The 23,773-nt window shown below is 32.8% G+C and overlaps 1 protein-coding gene and 2 long non-coding RNA genes across 4 annotated transcripts; 2 read left to right on the top strand and 1 right to left on the bottom strand.

The window, feature by feature from the left end:
- Positions 1-1,521: 1,521 nt before the first annotated feature.
- Positions 1,522-3,456, bottom strand: LOC127721699 (uncharacterized). The gene is made up of 2 exons (XR_007991400.1): positions 3,295-3,456; positions 1,522-2,293 (listed from the first exon to the last, which is right to left on the bottom strand). It is a non-coding gene; the product is annotated as an uncharacterized LOC127721699 (long non-coding RNA).
- Positions 3,457-8,527: 5,071 nt separating this feature from the next.
- Positions 8,528-10,266, top strand: LOC127721698 (uncharacterized). Its single transcript, XR_007991399.1, has 2 exons — positions 8,528-9,082; positions 9,626-10,266. It is a non-coding gene; the product is annotated as an uncharacterized LOC127721698 (long non-coding RNA).
- Positions 10,267-11,228: 962 nt separating this feature from the next.
- On the top strand, positions 11,229-21,392 carry LOC127721691 (caspase-14-like). Of its 2 annotated transcripts, XM_052228494.1 has the most exons (8): positions 11,230-11,691; positions 12,043-12,093; positions 12,656-12,742; positions 14,454-14,644; positions 16,986-17,073; positions 18,722-18,883; positions 19,716-19,819; positions 21,212-21,392. In XM_052228494.1, the coding sequence occupies exons 1-8, from the start codon at positions 11,340-11,342 to the stop codon at positions 21,221-21,223; spliced, it is 1,047 nt and encodes a 348-aa protein (XP_052084454.1). In that variant the 5' UTR covers positions 11,230-11,339; the 3' UTR covers positions 21,224-21,392. The 2 variants fall into 2 exon arrangements, with proteins under 2 accessions (XP_052084453.1, XP_052084454.1); XM_052228493.1 differs by lacking the exon at positions 21,212-21,392 and having other exon boundaries at positions 11,229-11,691; positions 19,716-20,148.
- The last annotated feature ends 2,381 nt before the right edge of the window (positions 21,393-23,773 follow it).

Here is a 23,773-nt window from a genome sequence, read left to right as displayed (position 1 = left end):
AAAGACTTTAAAGTGGTATTTGGTGCTTCTCCATAACATACACTGTATATATTAATAAGAAGATGTGGTATGAGTGCCAATGAGACAACTATCCATCCAAGTCACAATGTATAAAAAAGTTAACAATTATAGGTCAAAGTACGGCCTTCAACACGGAGCCCTGGCTCACACCGAACAGCAAGCTATAAAGGGCCCCCAAAATGACTAGTGTAAAACAATTCAAACAGGAAAACCAACGGTCTAATCTATATAAAAACGAGAAACACCTATGAACCACATCAACAAACGACAGCCACCGAAAAACAGGCTCCTTGTATGCTTGATTTATTGTTGTTTGCTTTACGTCTAGTGGCAAATATTTCCTGCATATTCAACACTAAAAAATTAACAATACATATTATACAGTATGGGTTTTTCTCACATTTGTAGACAGATAAAGAAGGTCAATAGAATTTTCCAGTGTTTAAGGACAACCAATGACCTCTGGTTCTTGTAAAAAAATATATTGGTTTTTAGCGTAGCTTATGCCATGTTGCATATTCAGGACGAGTTTATTAAAAGCAAGGCAATACACGAGATAGTAATGAAATCGAAAGCTTCTGTTTAAGAGACTGAATGTTCGTTCTACAAGAAGTGGTCGAGTAGTTATGGTGCTGAACAAAGTGCATGCAGTGATGCCACGATGTCACAGAAGAGTTCAATCCCTCTGAGTATAGAACATATACGATATCTACAAACACAAACTCAAAAATCGCAATCACGGATTTTAATCTTAATTGTAGATTGTACAATCCGTTATGTCGAATTATAAACAGTCTCCGGGACAAGTTTTCAGTTCCGCTGAGTGCAAAAGTTGTCACCTTAATTTTTGGAGTTAAGTAAAAATGAAGTTGATAACTTGGTTGGTTTTGGTTCCCTGATATTTGTCCTAAAAAATTTTGGCTCTAGCACCACTGTTGAAAAAGTTATGCCCCTTTTTTCAACAATTTCCTCAGAGGAAAAGTAGTTTTCCTCAAGGGAAATCAAATTTCCCTAAAGGAAAAAGATTTTTCCTCAAGGGAAATTGTATTTTCCTCAAGGGAAAAAGATTTCCCTTAGGGAATTTGCTGCATTAATATTTCCTTTGAGGAAATTCTATTTCCTGTGAGGAAATTTGCGGCTTCAAATTTTCCTTTGAGGAAATTCTATTTCCTCTGAGGAAATTTGAGGCTTCAAATTTTCCTCTGAGGAAATTTGCAGCTTCAAATTTTCCTTAGAGGAAATACTTTTTCCTGTGAGGAAATTTTGTCAACTGCAATTTCCTTTGAGGAAATATTTAACAAACACTTTTCCTTGAGGGAAAATTCAATACCACAAATATCCTCTAAGGAAAACATTGTTCTCCAAATTTCCTCTAAGGAAATTTCTGTACATCAACTTTCCCTGTAGGAAATGCTTTCCCCTATTTTTACTCATTGAAAATTTCTTCACTATACAAACAGTATGAACATAATGTTTACAAGACTTAATAAATGATACAAATGATATTTAAACTTTAATAAATTTTGACTCAAAATTATCATGACATACAAAAACAATATAGTGAGTCTGACTGTTTAGGTCAAGGTATTGTACATACTTTATATGACTTTAAGTTTGATTTTTAAAATATTTTTTGTAGCAAAGTATTCTGTTTTCTTTGTTATTGTTTCAATTGTATACATTAATAAGCAACCAATTTGAATGTCATACCATTTGTGGAGTTCTTAAGAATGCGTTCATATTTGCAAATTAAATAATAAAATAAACACTTTTCTTGTAAATTTTAATTTTCCTCTGTTTCAGCTGCTGTGTACAGTTATTCAATTCACTACGTAAAAGTTCATAACATAAATTATTCCATTCACTAAACAATTTCCTTCAATTCTTAGAGAAAACATTTTTGCAATTTGTTCTTCGAAGATCTTCTTCAGTATATTTGATATGAGGGAGCGATGTAAATGAGTGGATAAAGCTGGTGTTCCTTTCAACAACAAAATACTATTTTTTTCTTCATTTCTCCCTTCTTTCGACGAATATATATAATATGTTGTTGCATTTATACAATTGTGTTTTTCTGCATCTATGATAGAACTCCATTTTGTTTATAGCCATTATCATGTGATTATGATGAAATTTCCTATTTCTTTTTTGCAGGAAAGCACACATTCCATTTCACATTAATCCAATTAGCGCACCATGTAGATAGATATCAACTTTCAGTTTCCTCTTCAGTATTGACCTATTGATCATGAAAACCAAGATGTCTGATCACCTATAAATACACAAAATAAACAAATAAAATGTTATAAATGGAGAGAGAAACAGCAATAAAAAAGCTTATTTTGTCATGTTTATGAACATTTTAAGAATATTTCCTTTCTTACTTGCATGACTTGTGAGTTCTCTTAATTCCGTGCTTTTTGTCTATGGGTTTTTATATTACCCCGGTAGTTGATTTTGTGCATTTTATCAATCTTTCGAGTTGAGGCAATTGCAACGGTTATTTTTACAGTTTGTTCTTTATATGTTGAGCTGTTAAACCACTGTCCAAGGTTAAGGTAGGGTTGAGCGCTCACAAACCTGATTTTTTTATTACATGTATTAGTTTTTATTGATTTTTAACTAGCTGTCAGTAGCTGTGAGTACTAACAGATCTTTGTGTCTTTTCGATTAAGAGAAAGGTATAAATTTCCTGCTTAGTCCGGACTGTTTATTTTTTTGCAGGAAATCTACCGGTATGTCATTTGTTGTCTGGTGAAGAGTTGTCTTATTGGCAATCATGCCACATCTTCTTATTTTTATATAACCTTGCCATATTCTGATTGTGTCTGTCCCAAGTTCGGAGCCTGTAGTTTATTCCGACACTCAAATTTAGTGGTTGTAGTTGTTTCATATCTGTCATATTTATTTTTTTTTAATTTGTTTTGTTATAAACTAGGCAATTAGTTCTACAGTTGGGATTATTTCAATTTTTCGTCTGAGGGCCTTTTATAGTGGCTACTTTGACAATAGGGTATGGACTTTCTCATTATTGAAGGCCGTCACTGGCCTATAATTGCTTTCTTAGAGCCATGATCAATAGTTTTCATATTTAATATGCCACATCTTTTTATTTTTATAATAATCATGATAATCATCTTTCAAGGGCAATAACTTTTATAAAAGTGGCCTTATGAGTCTTATCGAGCATCACTGATGAGTGTTTTGTAGACGAAACGCGCGTCTGGCGTAAATACAATATTAAATCCTGGTATCTATGATGAGTTTACTTACCATTTAGGTTTTGTTGACTTCTGCAAATTTTAAATTGCCTATCATTTCTGCTGTTTATAATTTCTCTGCATCTTCTATAGTTCGTGTCCTACACATAAAAAGAGTAAAAATTATTATTTAATGACATCTTGCATCAATAATTATTTTGCTGTTTAATGTATATATCAATACCTGTTTAATAAAAAGCTGCACCATGAGTGCTTGATAAGCTTGTTGCCCTTTTAGCTTGGGTTTATGCTTTAAATGAATTTTAATGATCAACTACATTATAGAAAAACTCTGAGCACTGCGCAACTAAGACCCCCCCCACCTACAAAAAACAAAACTACAGGCTCTAAAGAGCCTGTGTCGCTCACCTGACTCTATTTGGGTTTTTGAAATCATATAAAAATGATAAAAATCATAACAGATACTTTAATAATGATTGAGGCCATATTTGGTTTAATATTGTCCTACTCCACTGGCGGCCGTCTTGGATGATGCATCAGCTACAGAGTAACAACACTTGGTCAACACCTCATAAGGAACATTCATGCTATGTTTGGTTTCATTCCATTCAGTGGTTCTCTAAAAGAAGACATTTGTATGTATTTCCTATAGGGTCCTATCTTAAACTAAGTCCCCCGCTGACGGCCATCTTGGATGATAGATCGGCAACAAAGTAACAACTCTTGGTCAGCACCTCATAAGGAATTCAGTGGTTCTCTAGAAGTTCAAAATGTAAAAAGTTAACAACGGCAACAGACGACGACGGACGCCAAGTGATGAGAAAAGCTCACTTGGCCTTTCGAGCCAGATGAGCTTAAAAAGGACATGCACACAGAGCATGCAGAGTGGTATTCATTGAAACAAAACATGAAAATAATTTGGCTCCATTTTAAGGGATATTGCAAGTGTATATACATTTTGTAAGTTTAAGGCCGTGATTTTTGAACAAATACAATTCTAAAACCTTCCAAAATGTGAAAATGGACAATTTTAAACAATTTTCCAACAACTAAAATTCCATAACTCTGCATCTTATATAAAAATAAATAGGGGATGATACTCCGGCTTGCATATCATATAAAGTTATAAAGGAAGATAACTGAAGAACGGTAAAATTTATACTACTAAAATTATAACTTGATCTGATTTTGTGGTAAAAAGTATTGCGTTAAAGTTTAATAAAATTTGGTTGAGGCAAACTTAATTTAGAGGACGGAAACGTAAAATTCATAATTTTTTCCATCTGTAAAGGACATAACTCTAGAACAGACTGAGTCAGTAAAAGTGACACCACCAAAATTCAAACTGTTTTTTGTGGTAATAAGCATTGTGTGCAAGTTTCATAACATTTGGTTTAGGCAAACTAAAGTTAAAGATAGAGAGCCGGAAACCAAAAATTCAGCAATTTTTCCATTTGTAAAGGGGCATAACTCTAGAACGGTAACACTGACACCACCAAAATTCACACTTGATCTGAGTATTGTGGTAATAAGCTTTTGTAAAAGTTTTATAACATTTGGTTGAGGCAAACTAAATTAGAGAACAAAAACCAATGACTTTGGGACAGACGGACAGACGGTCAAGGGTTGACCAACTATCACATGACTATGGGTCATAAAAATGTAAAGGGAGTTTATGTCAATATATAAAATCAATTCACCAAAGTTTCATAAAAATTGGTGAAAGCATTCTTGAGACTATCCAAAGTCTCAATAAACAATAAAAACTTAAATCAGAATTTTTTTTTTAAATTGAAAGGGAAATTATCATGATTATGTTAATTGGCAATATTAATAAATGCATGCAACAATTTCTGAAATTTACAGTATATAGGCTTTTAACCCCACCATATTTTTGCTCCTGTCCCAAGTCAGGAGCCTATATGTGGCATTTGTCAGTTTTCAATGGTTTTGTATGATTTTTAATTTTAGTTTCTTTTATATATTTCGGAGTTTAGGATGACGTCCATTATCACTGAACTAGTATACATTTTTGTTAAGGATCCAGCTGAAGCACGCCTCAGGCTGTGGGATTTTCTCGCTGCATTGAAGTCACATTGGTGACCGACTGTTATCTGCTCTTTGGGCAGGTTGTTGTCATTCTGACACATTCCCCATTTCTATTTTCAATTCTATTTTAAATTCAATTATAAATGTTAGGCTTCTTGTTGATTTGTTTTACATTTGTCATTTCGAGGCCTTTTATTATATTTACAGCTTTCTATATGCATAGGTGCTTTGAGGACAGGATCCTGTTTTGAGCCCCCCCCAGTCCCTCCCCCTTATTATCATAAATCTTAGATTTTTCAATATATATCACTTATTTGTACCATATACATACTAATATACCATATTTTTACTCTTAATATGCATGTTTACTATCCACTCAACGTGAATCTCGACTCCTATCCTCAAGCACCTATGTCTATATGGTGTGAATTTTGCTCATTGTTGATGGTCGTACGGTTATCTATAGCTCATCGAAGCAACATCACAACTGTTTCCAAGTTTGTGAAGTCAGAGGACTATATTCATCTTTCCGACTTTCAGATCATTTGTTGATTTTTCATGAATATGTGCCATTCCAATATGAAATAGCTAAATCGTGTATATATTAAAAAAAAACTTTAAACTAGGATACTCATTTGGGGAACTAATGATTTGTTGGTTTTTCCCTAGTCCAAATAAATTATGACGTCTGGCAAGGCTATTTTTTTTTTCTTGGACGCCTCAATAGCCTTGCAAGACGTCATAATTATTTGGACTAGGTTTTCCCCACCATCGACATCGTCCTGTGGACGAAACGAGTTTGGCGCATTAACACAAAGATCATGTCTGTAGTGACAAGTTAGTGTGTGTGCTTACCAATATTTGAATTTTATGAGCCTTCTTTTTGAATATTTTTTTCATTTTTTGGTACAATACTGACGTCGAGTGCTGTTGTTGTTGTGCTGTTTATTTTTTACAAAAGCGATCAAGTAATGCAGGGGAAGGAAACTTACTTAAAAGACCAAAATGAGTCGCAACTAATGGTACATAAATATTTTACTATGCAGTCAGTATCCTGATATACATGTATATACTCTTAGACTCATTTCACAGAAAAATCGTACAAGTGAAAATACTCGTTAGTCATGAACATTTTAGATCACTTAAAATTTAGATTTTATAACTTAAATTACGAAAGATGATAATTTGTCAAATAAGCCCTTGTAACCAGGTGCTGCATTTTTTAGCACGTGTCAAAAAACAGTTAAAAGTGCCGGGATCTGACAGAGCTTTCAAGAGCTATTTCTGTTACTGTGAGTTTATTATATATTTATCACAAAAAGCTAATGCTAATTTCTTTTCATTTAATATGGGTCTATATGAAGCCCCCACCCCTCCTCCAGCTTATCTGATTAATTTACGATCACTCTGAGTAAAGAAAGTAAGTCACAATTGCTTATATAAGGTATTTTAAATTCTGGTTGATAGTTGTCTCATCACCAATCATACTACATCTCCTTATTTTTGTTACAATAAAGCTATATTTAGATGCGGTATAGTGAGTGATGAATGTGTAAACATGCAGCATGCTTGTAAGTAATTGTTAAAATACAGCACAAAAGATGCATAATATATCAAACTCGAGTCAACGCCATGTCAAAAACTAAAAAAACAACAACAAAAAAAAACGACCAAATGACAAATAGTCTATAAAAACAACTATAGCATACCAAAATATATAATTTGTAAAGACTTGCATGCAACTAGGCCTATACAGTAGCTCTATGTTCTTATAGATCTCATAACATTACGATTAAACGTCAGATTATGTGTGTGTAAGTTTATTAGAAAATTCAACGAGACACGTCCTAATCAGGTAAAATCCAAAATAACAATTTACAAATTCATATCTACTGCCTGTTGTATATTGCTTACATGATTGTATATTGCCAAACGAATAAATATGTCTGGTACGGGATGGCGGCTTCGAAGCGGAGACAAAAAGACCCAGATAAATGGAAGTGTAGAATTTTTGTTGTGGAGAATTTTTTTTAAAGAACTAGATTCATATCTCAGAATTTGAATATAGCATCTCGTTTTCTTTAGATAAATTGTTAGTTATTACTGACTATAATAATTACCCCCTTATAAGTATTCGCAAAACATGAAGTTAATGATCAATGAATATGAAAACATTTTATTAAGTATAAATATTGGTAAACGGACAGCAAGTCATAGGACTATTATAGTTCGAATAAATTAGTTTACAATAACTGTTAAAAGGTTATGAGAGAAAAATCTGGATGAATTTATTTTTATTAGAATGATTTATTTTACAGTAAAGGCTTCATATTTTTAATCAGTTATTTGAAGAATTATTATAAGAAAGGTGACATGTTTAACACCATGGAGCCAGTAAATTAACAAACTACTATGATGGATTTTTTTCTTTACAATCATTGATCATTATTAATATTTGAGAATAACTTTTGTTTACAATTCGTTTTCATAAATAATGGTTCAAGAAAAAAACTTTTTGAAAATTAGTCTGTAAGTTTCCAAAGAAAAAAATATCTTAAAAACTGAACTGTGAGTTTTCAATCGTTACGTTTTGTTATACTTTTTTAGTGTTAATCTCAGCAAAGACAAATTTGGTGATAAAAATCGATTTGTTGGTCTTTAAAAAAAAAACATACGTCATAATGTAATCTTCATCTGGAGATATTCATTCCCTACTGTAAAATATTGAGTTTTTGGTTGATTAATGTCGGAAATTGTACTGCAAGGTACCATACCACAAAGGGAAGGCTGGGATTGATTTTGGGGGTAATTGCCTCAAAATTTAAGGAATAAGGGGCAAAAAAGGGGCAAAAAACAAGCATTTTGCTAGTTTTAGGACAATAACTTGTGTGTAAGTGTATGGATCTTTATGAAATTGTACTACAAGGTTCCATATCACAGGGGAAAAGCTGGGATTGAGTTTGGGGGTAATTGCCCTAAACGTTTAGGAATTTGGGGCCAAAAAGGGGCAAAAAAACAAGCATTTTTCTTGTTTCCAGACAATAACTTTGTGTTCAAGTGTATGGATCTCTCTGAAATTGTACTGCAAGGTACCGTACCACATAGGAAAGGCTGGGATTGAGTTTGGGGTAATGAATCATTAGGGGGTTCAAAAAATTTGGGGGGATTTTTTTTCCTTTTGTTTTCTTTAAAATTTTCCATATTAATTGGTTATTTCTGATTTATATATAAAAGCAAATAATAATGATGCGGTTTGAATAGGTAAATTAGAAATTTTAAAGTTCTTAGACCACATTCATTTTGTGAGCCTCTTGTTTTAATTGCTTCTGTAAGTAATATATATTAATTTGAAATTTTGACGACAGACACATACAGATTATACTGTTAACAATATTTCAGAGTTTAATGTTGTCAAGCACACAAATCATAGAAGAATAGTTAATCACGTCATTGTTGTCCATTGAAAAATTAGTATGAACATGATGAAAAAGTACGGGAATGTTTGTTTGTTAAACTATTGACCGTGGTTATGTCTTTGAAACTGTTGACTGGCAAATAGTCTGTGAAATGAAATAGCACAAATATTTCATTCTTTTTTATATCATGGTATATAGAAAAACACATACTGATGTATAATAATAGTTATAGTGACTGTCATTAAATTATAGTTTTTACCTTTTTTAAGTTTAGGGCAAGAAATATAGAAGATAAAGAAAAATATAAACAATTACAACTGTACAGTAGAAATGATCGGCAAAACAAGATAAACAGAAGACAACAAGGCCTAAATGGTAAGACCACTTCTATATAATAAAAGTGATTGCCCTTGAATGATGACTATTATAAAAATAAGAAGATGTGGTATGGTAAATGAGTTATCTATCCACCAGAGTTCAATGAAGTGGATGCGAGCAATTAAAGACCAATGACGGCCTTCGATAATGAGAAAACCCATACCTTATAAGTCAGCCAATAAAGACCCCAACATGAAAAGATTTAAACAATCCAAATTAGTTCAAAGCCAATAACAAGTCATAAAAAAATCATGTCTGTGAGCACTCCACCTAACCATAATCTAGGACAGTGGTTCAAATAGCACAACATATGAACAAACTGTAAAAACTGTTGCAAGTGGCTCAACTCATTATCACTGCAAGGCACTAAAACGACTGATATTAAGTCGTTGAGACAAAGCACTGAAATAACAGAACTCATAATCATGATTAGTAGGAATATCAAATTTAAGTTTTTCAAAATGTTCATATTAAACATGATAAAATAAGCTTATTTCATATTGCTGTTTTTTTCTCAATTTATATTTTGTGTATTTATAGGTGCAGAGACTTCTTGGTTTTCATGATCATCAACAGATCAATACAGAAGAGGAAACTTAAGGTTAATACTTTTCTACATTGTGTGCTAATTGGATTAATGTGAAATGAAATGTGTGCTTACCTGGAAAAAGAAAATAGGAAATTTCTACAAAATGGCTGTAAACAAAATGGAGTACAATCATAGATGCACAAGAACACAATTGTGTAATTGCAACAACCTACACTGAAGGATTAGGGAGAAATGTAGAAAAAATAGTATTTTTTTGTCGAAATAAACACCTGCTTTATCCATTCATGTACATAGCTCTGTCATATCAACTATATAGAGGAAGATGTTTGAAGAACAAATTGCAAAAATGTATTCTCTACCAATTGAAGGAAGATGTCTGGTGGATGGAATTATTTATGCACTGAACTGTTTTGTAGGGGATTGAATAATTGTACGCAGCAGAAAAGTTAAATTAACATGAAAAGTGGTTATTTTATTTAATCCGCAAATATGAGCACAATATTAATAACATCACAAATAGTATGATATTCATAGCGTTTTTCTTATTATTGTATTGTCTCAAACAGCTAGCCTATTGTTTTTGTATGTCATGTTACTCATCAGTGAACATTTTATTAAAGTTTTAATTATCTTTTGTATCAATTATTCAGTCTCAGGAAAAATTATATTCATACTGTTTTTACTGTTATGAAATTTTCATAGAGGAAAATTGAATAAGAGAAATTTCCATAGAGGAAATTTGGAGAACAATGTTTTCCTTAGAGGAAATTTGTGGTCTTGAATTTTCCCTCAAGGAAAAGTGTTTGTCAAAAATTTCCTCACAGGAAAAAGTATTTCCTCAAAGGAAAATTTGAAGCCGCAAATTTCCTCACAGGAAAAAGTATTTCCTCACAGGAAATAGAATTTCCTCAAAGGAAATATTAATGCAGCAAATTCCCTAAGGGAAATCTTTTTCCCTTGAGGAAAATACAATTTCCCTTAAGGAAAAATCTTTTTCCTTCAGGGAAATTTGATTTCCCTTGAGGAAAACTACTTTTCCTCTGAGGAAATTGTTGAAAAAAGGGGCATAACTTTTTCAACAGTGGTGCTAGAGCCAAAATTTTTTAGGACAAATATCAGGGAACCAATACCAACCAAGTTATCAACTTCATTTTGACTTAACTCCAAAAATTAAGGTGACAACTTTTGCACTCAGCGGAAGTGCAAACTTGTCCCGGAGACTGTTTATAATTCGTTATCATATATTTTCATAATTTCATTTTAGAATTCGTTACTATAGTCTTAATCCGAAAATCTATGATAACGATTTTAATCCGTGATTACGAATTACAAAAATCTGTGATAACTTATTTCACAGATTCATTATCATGAATTTAATCCGTGATGATGAATTATATAATTTAGATCCGACCGTGATCTTCTTTTTGCATTCGTGATCTCGAATTTGAATTATATTTTTTAAAGGTCCTAAATGGCTTCCGTATAAATTATACACATATAGTCTTCCAATGTAAGATTTTAAAATACGATAATATCATTTTTTTAAATTAAAAGTCTGTGTACACAATAAAAATCAATGACGCAGTATTGAGTTTACACATGAATAAATAAGTTCATCGTTTTAAAATAGACGCACTTATAGCCACGCAGAAAAACATATATCAAGTGTTGTGTTTTGGTCCATGTAGTGCATCTTGAGTAGGAATGGACGCGAAAGAAGAGGCGAAGGATTTACATGCTAAATTAACATCAGATCTAAATGAGCAGTTTGGTCTGTTTGAATCAGATAGATATGAACAGTTTGTCAACAGGCTAAAAGCAAAATTGAGCCCGAAGGCAAGTAAGGAAGCCAAGAATATAATGGACATTTTAGAGGCCTTGGAAAGAAATGGTACAATTGGTCCCGGCAACTACAAATACTTGAAAAGTGTAATCAGAGATTATGACGTTCGTGTTGTGGCTGATTTGATTGAACCAACGGAACGAGAAATTCAGAAAATATTGTCAAGAGGACAAGGAACTTCTGCGTCCGGAAGTACATGTTATAATAATGAAGGTATGTCATTTTGTGTATTCTTCTTTCCTTTTTTCCTTTTTTTATAGGCAAGTACATATTGATCATTTGATGGAGTGAACATATAAAATAATTTTCTTATGTACTGTATGCATGTATCATCCTCTGTCTCATGAATCCGTTTTGCTTAAAAGCTAACTACATTTTTGGGGATAAAAACTAAATATTTTCTGAAATCTCTCAACATTTGGTTTTCTTCAGTTCTGATGTAATTTGATGATCTATGTCATCAAAATATATCAAAATTTGCTTGCTTCTTATCTATGAGAAGATGAAAGTAACGAATTTAAAGTTATGTTTTGTACGTACTGCTTCATTTGTTTCTTTTTTAAGGTCAATATTCAGTCGACGGAAAACTAGAGAAAAAAAGAAAATTGGAAGAAGGTAAGGTTGTGTTGATATTTTTAATTGCATATACATGTATATCATTTAGATGATTAGGATAATGCTGTAATGTCACGATTCATGTTAATCACTGATCGTGAATTAGCAATCGGAAAACCTCGGCAGATTCCTCTACGCCTACAGATTCCCGTAAATCAACACTGTTATTAAAGATCATTAAAGAGATCCATTTGTACGTTTTTTTTCCGTTACGAAGTACATACATTTCCATTGACAATGAAGAGCTAGTGGACACAGCACTTTCATCTGTGCGTAATCTGCTTGTGTGCAATCTTTAAGTTTTTACAAATCTTTTACCTTTGATATAAAGATATTTTTTCATGAACAATTGATAAATACGCATTTAATATATAACTTTCAACTTATCATGATTTACATGGACAGCAGCCCATTTTGTTCGGATCGGAACCAGTCTACAATTAGCAAAAGGAAACAACTTGTGCAAAAAATGTGAAATAACAGAATCAAATCATTAATTCACAATAAGACTAATCATAATGTTATATGTAGTATCAATCTGGTGTTTTTTGCGTTATTACAGAAATACCAGATGACAATAGGTATGTAAAGGAACGGGGACAAAAAGGATACATGTTGATTTTAAATGTCATTTCAAAGAAGCGGTCAGGTAATTAAATTAAATATTTAGCTGTTAGTAATAGAACACATAATTGTTGAATTTGGTTATGGACACTAACTATCGAAAGCAAATGTTATAAAAATAAAGGCGGAAGATACCAAGGGGATTCTCAAAACTCATAAATCGAATGAAGACTTAACACAAACATGGAAGATAAAAACAACCGACTCAAATACAAACAATATAGTTGACAAAACACTAAAAACAAAAGAATGGAAACACGAACCATTAAAAAAAAACCGGAGTGATCTCTTTTTATAGGAAGCTTAAAAATTCCAAAAGGAAACAAGTATTTTATGTTGATTCATTTCGAGGGTGCAATGGTATTTAATCTTTGAAATTGATAAATTGGATAAAAGTATTACTTATTGTATTTTTTGTAAAACACTATCTTTTATTTCATACTCTAGATAAACCTCACTAAAGTATCAAAACATTATGCCCTCTTCACATACACTGATCGCCAACTCGTAGTCAATTGCAAGCATCTGTAAATAACTCGCTGGTATCTGTAAATAACTCTTCACAACTCGCAGACACTCTTAATGATTCGTAAAAGGAGATGCAAATTATTACACGTCAAAAATCTTCAAACGATTGTCCACAGGTTAAATTTTTCCGAAAATGACTCGTAACAATCTGTATAAGCATCGCGAACTGCTCGAAACAGCAAGTAACAATCCTTTAGTATAAAGCAAACTGCTCGAAACAGCACGTAACAATCCGTAAACTGCTCGCAAGAATCCATAAGTGACTCGTAACAATTTTGGGGTACGATTTGTTACGGTTAGTTTACAATTTGTTTACGGATTATTTACGGATAATTACGAATGCCTACGTGTTTACGATTTCATTCGGGTCGTGTTACGCTGATCTTACGGATTGTTGCTACTTAATACGAGCAATTAACGTGTGGTTACATTACTATTCGTAACAACACGTAAACAGGTGGTAACTAACACGTAAAAGCTTCGATGAATAGTTACATTCTGTAATATACACCAATCCATAGAAAGCTCGAAAACTGCCCGTAAGTTGTTTGTAGTTATCCGTGACAACTCTTTACAAATCGTTGAATTTTGTCGTTCAAATATCGATGTATTTCGTAATAACTCGTAACTACTAAATTGGTCGTGAAAGATACCAAATCGTAAGGATCCCTGCATTTGTGCAATCCGTAAGACCTCGTTAGAGAAGAGAGAATAATACTTTTAGGCAAAACATAGAGAATAAAGGGATGAAAATAAAAGAAGAACATAGTAAAATGGGCAACAAAGAAAGAACAGAGAAAAAGTGCAAGACAAATTAAAGAATACAGAAATGAAGGACTCTCTATCCAGACCCTAATATCTTGATCAGATCTCTTTTATTTTCCCTTTAATTGTCATGACAAAATGAGATAATAAATAATAATGTAATCATTATGTCAACTTGTGACATAGTGGATTAATTTGTTTCAGTATAATCAGTTTGTCTCACGTTAATTTTCAAGATTTTACATTTTGATTCTAAATGAACATGCAAGGATAAACGATGAATGATAACCTGTCGAGGAGCAAGATGTCAAGAAATCGGCCTTTTCTGCTTAAGGCAGAAGAGCGGATTCTCCAAATGATTGCCTATTGCCAAAATTATCCTATAATATACATGATGAAAAAAAAACAATTGAGGGGAGATAACTAATAGTTGAATTTTACAGGCAGTGAGAACGACATAATAGCACTAGAAAGTTTCTTCAGAGGACAGCTTGGCTTCACTGTCAATGTGAAGGAGGACGTTACGAAAGATGAGTTACTACAGACTCTTACCGAAACAAAACGAACACTGACTGGAAGTGAGGCTAAGAAGTACTACTGTTTTATCTGTGTTGTCATGAGTCATGGCGAAGAGGTTAGTAAAATGACAAATTTTACACCTTGTTTAAAATGCAATTGAAAATTCATTATCTGATTTTTAGCTCAACTTGCCTAAAGGGCCAAGTGAGCTTTTCTCATCACTTGGCGTCCGTCATCCGTCGTCGTTGTCGTCTGATAAATTTTACAAAAATCCTCTCGTCTGAAACTACTGGGCCAAATTTAACCTAACTTGGCCACAATCATTATTGAGGTATCTAGTTTTAAAAAAATGTGTCCGATGATTGCGCCCGCGAACCAAGATGGCGGACATGGCTAAAAATAGAACATAGGGGTAAAATGCAAGTTTTGTCTATTATCTTGAAAACCGTTATCAATAAAGAAAATCTGACAAGGGCAGCAATGTTCAGAATGTTGAGCTCTACCTATTGTCCATTTAAATCAAAACTGTCAGACGATTTCTTAATGGAGTTACTGCCCTTAAATGACAAATTTTACCATTTTTTTTACTTTTGCCTTTTAGTTTTATCTTGAAAATTATAAGATAGATAGAGAGAAACTTTACATTGCAAAATTGATCAGCTACACATGTTCTACAAATAAGTCTAATAGTTGAAATCGTCATTCGACTCCTTATTAGAGTTATGGCCCTTTGATGACGAATTTTTACCAAATTTTTGCGTTTTGCCTTATATCTTAAATATCATAATAGATAGATAGAAACTTAAATAGGCAAAAATGATCAGCAAGACAAGATCTACAATTAATACAAATATTGTGGAAATCGTCTGATGACTCCTTATTGGAGTTATTGCCCTTTAATGACGATTTTTACCATTTTTTTGTGTTGTGCCTTATATGATAAAAATTATAATAGATAGACAGAAACTTAAATAAGTAAAATTTATTAGCAAGACAAGATCTACTAACAAGTCAAATTTTGCCGATACAGTCAGTAGACTGTCGCTCTTTATAGGAGTGATTGCCCTTAACTTAGACTTTTTTTTTGCCCTCTTTTGTGTTTTGAGCAAAAAGTAAAGAAAATAGAGAGAAACTACACGGACTAAATGATCAGCAGTACAAGATCAACAAAACAAGTGTTTTTTGTCATGAATTCTATTCTCGCCTACAATGTTGGAGAGTGTCATTTGTTGAATATGCACATAGACCAAGGTGAGCGACACAGGCTCTTTAGAGCATCTAGTTACGTTACTGCTTTATCTCATTTAAAATTTAATAAGGTCTTATTGCCAGTCAAAGATTTTGTATTCTTCGATCGCTCGCTCGATGATACCACGGTTATTAAAATATGGACAATTGAAACGTGTTCAGCTAGTCTTAAATTATTGTTCAAATTAATTACAATAGTTAAAACCATACTTGCTTCTTCTTCTATCTATATCCTTCAAATCAGGAACACAAAGTAAAAAAGAGACTTTTAAATTTTCGGTTTATATGTACAGCTTATTTGTAATTCGAAATAGATTTTCAGTGGAATTTTTAAACGAAATGTGAAGAAAACTTTTTTCCGAAATAAAAGTGATATATATAAATAAGTTTCAATAGAAAAAAATGTTCCTGTGTGAAAAATATTGATGTATCAGATGCTTCAAATCAGATTCATATGCATAGTAAAAATGTGCATTTATTTCTGTACACATCATTTAAGGTACAAGAAAATTAAAGTAAAATTCTAAACAATCCGAGTCAGTGGGATTTTTTTTTAAATACTTTTGTTAATCTTAAAAAGATATTTGAAAGAGAATTAACTAATTTCCAAAGTATTTTTTTTTACTAACGGCCAATAAGCAAGTTGTTGAAACGTAATGGAAATTTGAAATTAAAGAGACTACTCTTAATGTATACAAAATCTATCAAGTTGTAGTTTGGGGTCATGTAAGAGGGTCTAGATGTGGGTGTCTCCATATCTGTATTATTTAAATTTTAAGGCCATTTTCTCTATTTTATTTGTTTGTTTATTATTCTCCATTCTTTGTATTTAAGCACCCTATTATTTTTATTCTTTAATTTTTTGGTTTATATTTTCTCTCTTTTTTTTTATGTTTCGGCCCATTCTTCTCTTTTCTGTAAACCCACCCAGACCCTTATATTATTTATAATATTTTACTTGTTTAGAAATACTCCATAATGTTGTTTTACTTAGCAGCTTCAATATGAATATAAGGAGATGGGGATATGATTGCCAATGAAACATAGGCAACCGTACGGCCTTCAACAATGAGAAAAAGTACAGATTTAAAAGCAATATACAAATGACCCTAGGGTGTAGAGTGAAATAAATTCATGTCAAATGGGTCCTATCTCTTTACCTGTTTTTCACTTGTCAGGACCATTAACGCGTTCACATACATTTATAGGACGGTATCAAAACAATCGATGGACAAAAAATCAAGATGGACGACATAACAGCCAAATTTAAAAATACAGAATTCAAAGATTTCATTGGTAAGTGTAAATTGGTTTTTAAACGAAGTATAATCACCATTTTTTACAAGAAATAAAGGTTTCAAGGAGCTCGCCTCGTTCTGGACCTGAATGAAATATTTGCCACTGGACGAATTAAGCAAACATCAATCAAAACCAAGGAGCTCGAATCGCCTATCTCTTAGTAACATAAAAATCAGACCAATTTTTATCTAACCATTTATTTCTATTGATATTGTATTGCTGATATTTTTTGCTGTTTAAAGTCTATGTGATAACTTCCAAAGACCTGTCGAAAATTAAGAAATAATTCTTTCGTGCCATGCTTTATGCTCATTTTAACACGGGTAGGCATTTTATTTGTCATTATCTCAATATTCTGTATACTGAGCGTTAGCGAGGTGTAAAATGTTGACAAATATAATGCCTACCCATGTTAAAATGAGCATAGAGCATGGCATGATAGAATTATTTCGATTCTAATAGGAAAATTTAGAACTGTTGTACTTCGAAGTTATACACGTTCGAAAGGCAGCCATTTTGATTTTATGAAGCCAAAACGATGTAGAAAATCAACCGGTTCAAGATAAAAAAAAAAATGAACAGATACATGTAGACTTACTTTTAGAATGATTTTATTTAATTACCTAGCGAGCAACACCAACACAAATGTCCATTATATTCTCCGGCGTTGTTCAAAATACAACTGACGTTGCAATTTCAATTGTGATGTCACTCTCGTGCAGGCCATGTTCTATATTGCAATTAGAACATGGCTTTGTTTCCAAAGCGAAAGAAGAACGTCATATTTAATAGAATAGTAATTTGAGGACAGTAACCATTTAAGGAGTCGATAAATGGTTAAGATAATTTTGATTTTAAGATCTTGCTTTACTGATAATATCATCATGATAATAGTTAAAAATAGAATGCCAAACTGCTACACTGTGTTGAAAATCGCCGTTTAAGGGTAACAACTTCTATAAGTGGTGGATGAATGGTTTCAGTCTTTAAATAGGGTTTTCTGTGGTATAAAATAAGATGTGGAATGATTGCCAATGAGACAACTTTTCACCAGAGTTCAAATGACTTGGAAGTAATAAGCAAGTATATGTCACCGTACGGCTTTCAACCATGAGAAAAACCGATACCGTATAGTCAGCTATAAAAGGCCCCGGCAAGAAAAATGTGAAACAATTCAAACGAAAAAAGTAACGGCCTAGTTTATAACTATTCAATTTACGAAAAACAAATATGATAGACATAAACCAACGACAACCAGTCCACTGAATTACAGGCTCCTAGATTTGGGCAGGCACATAAAAATGTGGCGGAGTTAAACATGTTTATAAGCGCTCAATCCTCCCCAAACCCGATACAGTCATTTTGTTTGACGAGAATTACATATAAAAATCTGATGTTTTGCTTGTCCGATAGTAAACACGTAAACACAAATTTACCTTAATTGTTCAATTATGTACCTTAATTATTCAATTATGTACCACAATTATTCAACAATCCACCTCAGTTATTCAACTATGCACCGCAATTATTCCATTATGTACTGCATTTATTCAATCATGTACCGCATTTATTCAATTGTGCACCGCATTTATTCAATTATGCACCGCAATCATTCAATTACTCACTGCAATTATTCAATGTGTAGATAAGCCGAAAATATTCATTGTGCAAACCTGCAGAGGAAAACCAGTTCAACCATTAGCCGAGCACGTAGCAGACGATGAAATGGAACTTGAAGACGACTTTATTGGCAGCGTATCTGTGCCAAAGGATGCCGATATTCTTTTAGCATATGCAACAACGGATGGTTGGTATTTTGCTCAAATTTTAAAGATATTATGCATGACTGAGGGTCTGGATGGGGTTTACAGAATAGAGAATAGCGGACGAAATAAATAATGATTAAGAAAAATAGGCTTTAAAATAAAGAATAGAGAATAATGTGGTGCTAAAATATAAAGAATAATCATGGACAAAAGAATATAGGATAGAGAAACATGGCAAAAAAAGAATGCGACAGAAATGAATAAATTCCCATCCAAACTCTCATTACTGTTAACACTATGAAGACCAAAGCTTTTTTTATAATTTAGAAATCTTTGGAATAATGGTAAGCCTCGTTTAAAAATACCGCTGAGAGTAAAGTTATTGATAGTAACTAGATTCTTCTTATGGTCAATCATTTTCATTGTAAAATTTAAAAAAAAGTTTTATTTTTCGCAATCGATTTTTTATATATATTTTATCAACCCAGGTTCAACATCTGCTATCCTTCTCTCCTCGGGAAAAAAAAAATCAAAATTTGAATTGTGAAATCTATGGGAAAATTAAATTTATAACATAAAAGAAATTAAATTTTGATATAATATTCCGTCTTGATAATTTGAACGTCCGTTGGTTAAAATTGGGGTTTTGACATATGGCTAGAAACACCATACAGATCTGTATGCATGCTCCATCATAATACTCGGCAGTCTCTTAAAGACCCCCCCCCCCCAAAAAAAAAAAAAAAAAAAAAACCCTCTTACCATTGTCTTCCATACAACTTTCAATACTGACTCCTCTTCTTAGGGTTCAAAAAGTATACACAATTTATGAGTTTCCTGTCGACATTAAAATCTTAATACATTAAATTGCAGGGCATTTATCATTCAGACATAAAGAAACCGGATCTTGGTTCATCGACGCATTGGTAAAAGTTCTAAAAGAAAAATACGAGAATCAACACTTTGAGGAAATGCTAGTGAGTGTTCGACACATGTTAGCACGTGATCCAAAATGGCGAGGGCTTAGATCCGACCCTAAGCACAGTGAACAGTTACAGATATTATGCCAAATGCCATGTTCATGGACAACACTTACGAAACTGTTTTATTTAAAGGCTGCTTGGGATTGTTAAGAATATCAAAATGATTAGTGATTTTATGGAATATTTTATCTTCGATCAAATTCTTACAAACAAATATCGATTCAACATAAATTTGAATGTCTTCATATCCAATTCTCGTAAATACACCGAAAGCATATCTTTTATTGGTATTCAACGTAGAATTAAACTTCTCAGATCTTTAATCAACCGTACAATTGGAACATCTCTTTGTTCCAAATATTTCCCTATACCGCTTACGTGGGCGTTACCAAATCTAAGGAAAACTGAGTGTTTTCCACACAAATGGTGCATTCAATAGGCAATTTAATATGAATAAATGGAGATGTGGTATATATGTCAATGAAACAGCAACCCAACGACAAAACGATAACCAGAAGACACATAAAGAGCAATTACAATTGAATAGACAGATGCCTATACACTATGTCAAGTTCTAAATCCAAAACTATAATATAAAAATAAGATGTGGTATGATTGCCAATGAAACAACTCTCCATCAGACACCAAATGAGGTACAAGTAAGCAACTATAGGTCATCGTACGGTCTTCAACAATGAGCAAAACCCATATACTACAAACATTGAGCAAAACCCATATACTACAAACATTGAGCAAAACCCATATACTACAAACATTGAGCAAAACCCTGTACTACAAACATTGAGCAAAACCCATATACTACAAACATTGAGCAAAACCCATATACTACAAACATTGAGCAAAACCCATATACTACAAACATTGAGCAAAACCCTGTACTACAAACATTGAGCAAAACCCATATACTACAAACATTGAGCAAAACCCATATACTACAAACATTGAGCAAAACCCATATACTACAAACATTGAGCAAAACCCATATACTACAAACATTGAGCAAAACCCATATACTACAAACATTGAGCAAAACCCATATACTACATAGTAAGCTATAAAAGGCCCCAATCTTAAAAATAACGGCCCGATGTATGTACAAAACAATAAACGAAAAACAAAAATGATATACAGCAACAAACGAAAACCTCTGAATTGCAGGCTCCTAAGAACAGGCACATAAATGATGTTAAACAGGTTTGTGGTCGCCCAACCCTAGCTCTAACATGGGACAGTGGTGCAACAGCACTACTTAAGAACAAACTATTAAGCCCTTTTATAGCAGGTAAATAGTCTAATTGTAAATTACCGGTTTGTTGCTGTTGTTACACACTTTTAACACAAGTTGTTTCCCTTTGTCAATTGTAGACTGGTTCTTAGCAGGACATAATTGGCTGCTGCCCATGCAAAGCATGAACAGTTGGAAGTGATTATGACTGATATAGGTGTTGAATTTTTTTAATGAAAAATATTGATACCAAAAATGTTTAGCTTCAACAATTTTAAAACAGATGAAATGTAATTAAATATCAGAAAATTTTAAAGATTACACACGTATTGCATGATTTGCTCTTTCGCTAGCTCTGCATTGGGAATGAAAATGTATGTCCCTCACAAGGGAAAAAAAATACACAAATGAATCTTCAATTCGACGTTTCAGAATCTGAAAAAAACCATGGGTGGTCTCATTGAACGTACCCTGAAATGAAAACAACGTCACGTCATTAATATTACCCAGAATGCATTCGATTCTGAAAAGGCGAATACAGGGCTAAGTACGGAATTGACAAATACACTTGAAATACATGCATGTTATAAGAGTGCAAATCCGAGGTGAATTAAAGAAAATAATGCATCCCAAGAGCACTCATTCATTCATAGTATTTACCAGTGAACGTTAAACAATCAATCAATCATATTCAGTTCAAATACCTGCAAATTAAAGTTACAAGAATATTATTAGTGAGGGGGTGGTGCTACTTTCCAAGTACATATGAATGAACATGGTTTAAATCTGTAAGTACTGAACTTATGTCAAATTGAAGAAAAAAAAATGATAAATTTCGTGCGTTCGATGATCTAGAGCTTTTCTGGATTGTTCTTCACCAGGAACGCTAAAACCTAAACATTTGAAAGCCAGTGACGTATAAATACCTCAAAACATTAACAGCTACTTGACCAAAGAGGACCTGAACATAATAAAGATGCGTTAATAGTTTACAATTAGACAATTTCTAAGCATTTTTTTTTAAATTGAATCAACTATCGCTTATTATCACTCATTCTGATATTTTAAATTTATATGATGGGTCTGTCTCAATTCAGGAGCCTGTAATTCCGGGTTCTGTGTTTGTTGCTGTATATTATTAGCTCACCGGGGCCCAAAGGGCCCCATGTGAGCTTATGCCATCACTTGGCGTCCGTCGTCGTCCGTCGTCTGTCGTCGTCGTCTGTCGTCGTAAACTATTTAAAAAATCTTCTCCTCTGAAACTACTGGGCCAAATACCTTCAAACTTTAACTAAATGTTCCTTAGGGTATCTAGTTTATAAATTGTATCCGAAGTTTTGATCCATCGACAAACATGGCCGCCATGGCTAAAAATAGAACATAGGGGTCAAATGCAGTTTTTGGCTTACATCTCAAAAACTAAAGCTAGTAGAGCAAATCTGACATGTGGTAAATTGTTCAATTGGCCAAGATCTATCAGCTCTGAAATTTTCAGACGAATCGAACAACCCATTGTTGGGTTGCTGCCACCGAATTGGTAGTTTTAACAAAATTTTGCAGTTTTTTGTTACTATTTTGAATATTATTATAGATATATATAAACTGTAAGCAGCAATAATGTTCACCAAAGTAAGATCTACAAAAAAGTTAATATGACCATAATTGTCAATTGACCCCTTAAGGAGTTATTGCCCTTTAAAGACAATTTTACACAATTTGTTCATCAAGTTTGCTAAAATTTAAAAATCTTCTCCTCTGAAACTACTGGGCCAATTACCTTCAAACTTTAGCTAAATGTTCCTTAGGGTATCTTGTTTATAAATTATATCCGAAATTTGTATCCATCGACAAACATGGCCGCCATGGCTAAAAATAGAACATAAGGGTCAAATGCAGTTTTTGGCTTATATCTCAAAAACTAAATCATTTAGAGCAAATGTGACATGTGGTAAAATTGTTTAATTGGTCAAGATCTATTGGCCCTGAAATTTTCAGACAAATCCAACAACCCATTGTTGGGTTGCTGCCACCGAATTGGTAGTTTTAACAAAATTTTGCATTCTTTTGTTATTATTTTGAATATTATTATAGATATATATAAACTGTAAGCAGCAATAATGTTCAGCAAAGTAAGATCTACAAAAAAGTTAATATGACCATAATTGTCAATTGATCCCTTAAGGAGTTATTGCCCTTTAAAGACAATTTTACACAATTTGTTCAAGTTTGCTAACATTATTTAAAAATCTTCTCCTCTGAAACTACTGGGCCAAATACCTTCAAACTTTAACTAAATGATCATTAGGGTATCTTGTTCATAACTTGTATCTGAAGTTTGTATCCATTGACAAACATGGCCGCCATGGCTAAAAATAGAACATAAGGGTCAAATGCAGTTTTTGGCTTATTATAATAGCTCAAAAACTAAATCTTTTAGAGCAAATGTGACATGGGGTAAAATTGTTTAATTGGTCAAGATCTATCGGCCCTGAAATTATCAGACGAATCGAACAACCCATTGTTGGGTTGCTGCCACCGACTTGGTAGTTTTAACAAAATTTTGCAGTTTTTTGTTATTATTTTGAATATTATTATAGATATATATAGACTGTAAGCAGCATTAATTTTCAGCAAAGTAAGATCTACAAAAAAGTTAACATGACCAAAATTGTCAATTGACCCCTTAAGGAGTTATTGCCCTT

This window comes from Mytilus californianus, unplaced genomic scaffold (genome assembly GCF_021869535.1).
Source record: "Mytilus californianus isolate M0D057914Y unplaced genomic scaffold, xbMytCali1.0.p SCAF_12, whole genome shotgun sequence".
Classification (NCBI taxonomy): Eukaryota; Metazoa; Mollusca; class Bivalvia; order Mytilida; family Mytilidae; genus Mytilus; species Mytilus californianus.
Note: the sequence above shows the minus strand (reverse complement) of the source record. Positions and strands in the feature narration are given on the sequence as shown.

Coding starts and splice junctions, on each gene's coding strand:
- LOC127721691 (XM_052228493.1), top strand. CDS start 11,340: ATGGACGCGAAAGAAGAGGCGAAGGATTTACATGCTAAATTAACATCA. Junction 12,743..14,453: donor CATTTCAAAGAAGCGGTCAG/GTAATTAAATTA, acceptor TGAATTTTACAG/GCAGTGAGAACGACATAATA. Junction 17,074..18,721: donor AGAATTCAAAGATTTCATTG/GTAAGTGTAAAT, acceptor TTCAATGTGTAG/ATAAGCCGAAAATATTCATT.